We start from the raw sequence: 4,802 nt of genomic DNA, 5'->3' as shown, positions 1-4,802 counted from the left end.
TCTTCTGTGGTCCCAGGATCTGGTACACGAGTGAGCGCTCTTTGGACGGGACCTCGGAGCCCGGATAACTTCGAAGTCAAGTTATCATGGTTCCCGTATCTGGGAGCAGCCCAGAGCTCGAACCAGATGGTCCAATCTTTCGGGCTTAGGAGCTCGGAGCTTGGCTCAGGTCTGAGTTGAACATACGTCAGAGCTCGGGTAAGATTCTTGGTCCGACCTTATCAGGCATGATTGTCTCGGATGATGTTTGAATTCCCATCGATCCGGTGACCCCCCAAGTCATGCGTTCTGTGGTTTCAAGAAGGTCGGAAATTGTTACTAGGTCGGTGAAATGCTTGACTTAGCGATGTTCGTTCCTGGCGAGGTTGCTTCGCCCCTACTAGATGTGTTACGTTATCAATTACTTATTTACACTTTTAAATAGTAATTTACAATAGTGTTATTATTTTAATGACGTGTCATAATGTAATAGGTTTAGTCTATGGATGACGTGCTGGACTAAATCTACCTAAAAATTTCTCGTTGGAAAGTTAATATTTTTGTAATATATTTCCATGCAAGTATTATTGTAAATATTTTTTTTCCATAGAGATTTGGATAAATATTTAGATTTAATTACAATATTTTTTTTTATTATAGAGACCAATAGTGCAACAATAAAATCAAACAAAAGAGCTCTGAATACAGTCAACTACTACTATAACATTTATTGAATTGAAGAGACCAATCAACGAAACAATAAAATCAAACAAAAGAGCTGTGAAATTTGCATTTGAACAATCCTTTTTTATTTCTTGACACACAATCAAACCCACTTAATCCCTTATTTGATCCTCGGACAAATATGAGCCTGCAATGGATTCTTCATCTCCGATATAAACTCCAACGTTTCAGACAAATCAACATCATCTCCATCCGTACCTAATTTCCACTCAAATTTCCAAACCAAATTAGCCACAAAATACTCCAAATGCAGCAATGCGAACCCATGTCCCGCAGGGCAAATCCTCCTTCCAGCTCCGAACGGCATCATGCTAATCTTCTTACTTCCACTTATATCAATTACTTCTCTTCCGCCGACAAATCTCTCGGGTTTAAACGCCATTGGATCCTCCCACACTTTCGGATCCCGACCCATATCCGCCACCATGAAATTTACATCGACATTTTTCGGTATAAAATACTTATCATCCAGGACAACATCTTGCCTCAATGTATGTGGTAACACAAAATGCACCGGCGGATGCCTCCTTAATGCTTCTAAAACCACAGCTTTTAAATATGGTATTTTCTGCAAATCATCCTCTTTTACCTCTTCTTCTCCGTTCGGAACAACACTTTTAATTTCCATAAATAGCTTTTCTTGAATAATCGGGTCCTTAACTAAATTCGCCATGATCCAGTGTAGTGCTGCAGCTGTCGAATCCGAGCCTGCATTGACAAACTCTTCGCATAAAATTAGAATTTCCTTCTCGGTAAGTTTTCTTTTCTCGTCGGGGAGTTGCAGATCTAACAAGGTATCGGCGTAGGATAGAACATACTCATCGTCGTCGTCGTCTTTGTTTACTGTTTTGTTTTCTCCCTCTTCTTTCATTTTCTTTCTGGCTCTTATCAATGGTAGAAGTATATCTTCTCTGTCCTTTTCGATCTGCAAAAACTCCGACCATTGTTTGCGAAACAGAATCTTTCCCAATCTCGGCCAGAAATTGAGCTCGAATCTATCTATATTCACCAGCACCAGATTCTCAACTCTCTGTATTTCCTTTATTTGTTCCTCATCCAGCTTGTCACCGAAACACATGAAGACTAATAGAGAAAACATTGTGTACTGAAACATATCCTTTACCATAATGCAAACAGGAAGTTTCTGGTCTCCGGATTTCCGCTGCGATTCCAGGCGGTTGAGTAGGATATCAAGCGACCATTTACGAACTTGAGAGTAAGACTTGAACCGTGAAGAATTTAGGAGGTTGGACATCAGATTTCGGCGAAGAATGCGCCAAGTCGAGCCGTATAAGGAAGAGCCGATACTAACAGTTGCAAAGGCTTGTGGTCTGTCGGCGAAAACCGCGCTGTTTTGCACTAAAGCCTTGTGTGCGAGAGAGTGATCGGTGATGATGATAGTAGGACGCAAGCCTATATGAAGAGTTATTATTGGACCGAGGCTTTTGTGGAAAGAACTGATGATCGGCTCAAGCTCAGTGATTGTTTTCCGGAGCCATATAAGGTGACGGATGATGGGGATGTTAACGGGAGATGGCGGAAGCCTAATTTGCTGCTTCGGTTGAAAGAATACATTGAGAATAACTTTGATCAGAGCGGCAATGGGGAAGGTCATTATGGTAATGATGATAAACCATGACTCCATTTTTTGTTTTTGCAAGAAATAATGGAGGTTGATTATATGATTACATGATGTAATAACAAAATGATGGATCCATAGTTTGACTTTGCTAGATGCAAAATATTTGTTAATTTTTTGTTCATATTCAGAGGGGTCAATATAAAAAAAATCACAAATTTTACATGTTTTTTTATTTTATTCACGCAATTTAAATTTTGTAATGCACGAACTATCTTTTTTTTTCTTTTTAAATTCATACACGGCGTTGAAGTGACACTCATTTATTGGTGTAAAATGACCCCAGCTTAGCAAATTACACTAATAAAGTCGTTTCAACTCAGCACCGTGTATGATTTTGAAAAAAAAAATTAGTGCATAGAAATGACAAAATTTAAACTATGATTATAATTAAACATGTAAATTTCGTGATTTTTTTGACATTATCTGTATTTGAAATGATACACGTTAATTAATTTTTTTATGTTTTATATACTTCCACTCCTTCCCATTATATTTTTCTTAAAGACTCTATACATCTGTACTATCTATATGTATCTATAATATACAAGGAAAAAATAGTATCTTAGAACAATTTGTACTATCTATAATACATAGCACTCGTCATTATCTTAGAACAATTTTTTCAATTTGTTGAAAAATCGTTCATTTATGTAATTTTCGTTATTATTAATGAAAATTTTAGCTTTTGACCAAAAAAATAATAATATATAAGGAAAAAAGTCAAATGAGCCCTCCATGTTTGATGAAGAGTAGGTTGACCCTTTATTTTTCGAAAGGTGTTAAAACACATTTAACGTTTAAAAAACTAATCAAATAAACCCTTCCTTCTAACACCGTTTTATAAAATCGTAGGTGAAATCTTATGTGATTTATTAAATTTGAGGTGGTTTAAATATGCGGTCAATGTTTGACACGTGGTTCAAACACGCCCTTCATATATTAAAAGACTCAAATATCCCTTCATGTGTAGAAATGTTCAAATATGCCAAAAAGGTTTAATAAATGAATTTGAGCATTAAAATACTCCGCTCGATAAGCCCGCGAGTTTAGTCGAGCTTTAGTAAAAAATAATTATTCTTTAATATTGGTATATATATATAAAAACAATAACATCTTTATTTTTTTCATAAAATTTAATTTTTAAATATTTATACAGATAATTAAGTCGAATTGAGCTCGAGTTTTAATTATTATATCAAGTTTGAGCTTGATCTTCTAAAATAATATTTTATCGAGTTTTTATTAAGTTTCAAACTGTTAAACTTTGAAATTGAATCTACCTCAAAAGTGATTATATTTTTCTTAAAATCTACTCGATTACATTGCTAAATGTCTTTGATACATATAGAACTTTTCAAGACTTCAATAAATCATCTCATTCGTTTATTTTGGATAGAATATTTGAAACTAGAAACTGATAGCAAAACAACAACAAAATAAAAACAAAAATGGCTTATTCGGTTAATTTGGATAATTTAAATCTCAAACTGAACCAAAAATTAAAAATTTACATTTTTTATTAAAACTGAACCGACTAAACACAAAGTTATAATCAAACGGAAAGTCATCATTTTGGTCGGCTAGTTTGGTCGATTGATTATTTTTCTCATCCTCTCTAGTGATATTTGATTCTATTCATACATGACGGACGTATTTGAATCTATTTGTATATAAAAGGCCTATTTGATCTTTTTCATACTTGGAGGGTATATTTGAGGCTTTTAATACATGAACAGCATATTTGAATATTTTCATACATGAAAGGAATATTTGAACCATAGGTCAAATATTAAGGGCATATTTGAACTACCTCATTTTCAAAAAGTCACGTCAGTTTCCAGCTAAGAAAGGATTGACAGATTATCAAACTGTGTTAGAAAGAGGGACTTTTTTGAACTTTTTAAAAAACGTTAAGTGTGTATTATCACCTTTCCAAATATAGATGGCCAACTTGATCATTAGGCTAAACATGAATAGCAAATTTGACCCTTTTTCCTAATATATATCTATAAGAGTATCTCCAATGTACTCTTTAAAAAACTCAAATTCTTTAAATTAAAAAGTGTAATAATAAATGCAAGCCCAATGGACTATCTATTATGGATGTTTAGAGAAGAGAGTGAGTTTGACTCTCTACATGTGGAGAGCCAATTTTCACTCTATGTTACATATTTAATAAATTATATTTGATTTTTAAGTAAATTTAAAATAAAGATAACAAAAGATTATATTTAAATATTTATAAAAAAACATAAAGAGCTAAAAATTAGAGAGTCTATTGTAGTAAAATTTTTAAAAAAATCATCTTTAAACTTAAGATGCTCTTTATTTGAGAGAAAATATTTTTATTATAAAGAATATCACTGGAAATACTCTAACAACTGTATAATAATTACAATATTATCCTTTTGTTATTCATAAAAAATAAAAAATAAAT

At 33.3% G+C, this 4,802-nt stretch overlaps 1 protein-coding gene across 1 annotated transcript; it reads right to left on the bottom strand.

The window, feature by feature from the left end:
• Positions 1 to 682: 682 nt before the first annotated feature.
• On the bottom strand, positions 683 to 2,456 carry LOC126679823 (cytochrome P450 89A2-like). The gene has a single exon (XM_050374828.2). The coding sequence runs from the start codon at positions 2,366 to 2,368 to the stop codon at positions 824 to 826; it is 1,545 nt and encodes a 514-aa protein (XP_050230785.1). The 5' UTR covers positions 2,369 to 2,456; the 3' UTR covers positions 683 to 823.
• Between the last annotated feature and the right edge of the window lie 2,346 nt (positions 2,457 to 4,802).

Source organism: Mercurialis annua, linkage group LG5 (assembly GCF_937616625.2).
Source record: "Mercurialis annua linkage group LG5, ddMerAnnu1.2, whole genome shotgun sequence".
Classification (NCBI taxonomy): Eukaryota; Viridiplantae; Streptophyta; class Magnoliopsida; order Malpighiales; family Euphorbiaceae; genus Mercurialis; species Mercurialis annua.
This window is presented reverse-complemented; position numbering and strand designations above follow the sequence as displayed.

Bases quoted from the DNA above. Each gene is read 5' to 3' on its own strand.
- LOC126679823 (XM_050374828.2), bottom strand. From the start codon at position 2,368: ATGGAGTCATGGTTTATCATCATTACCATAATGACCTTCCCCATTGCC.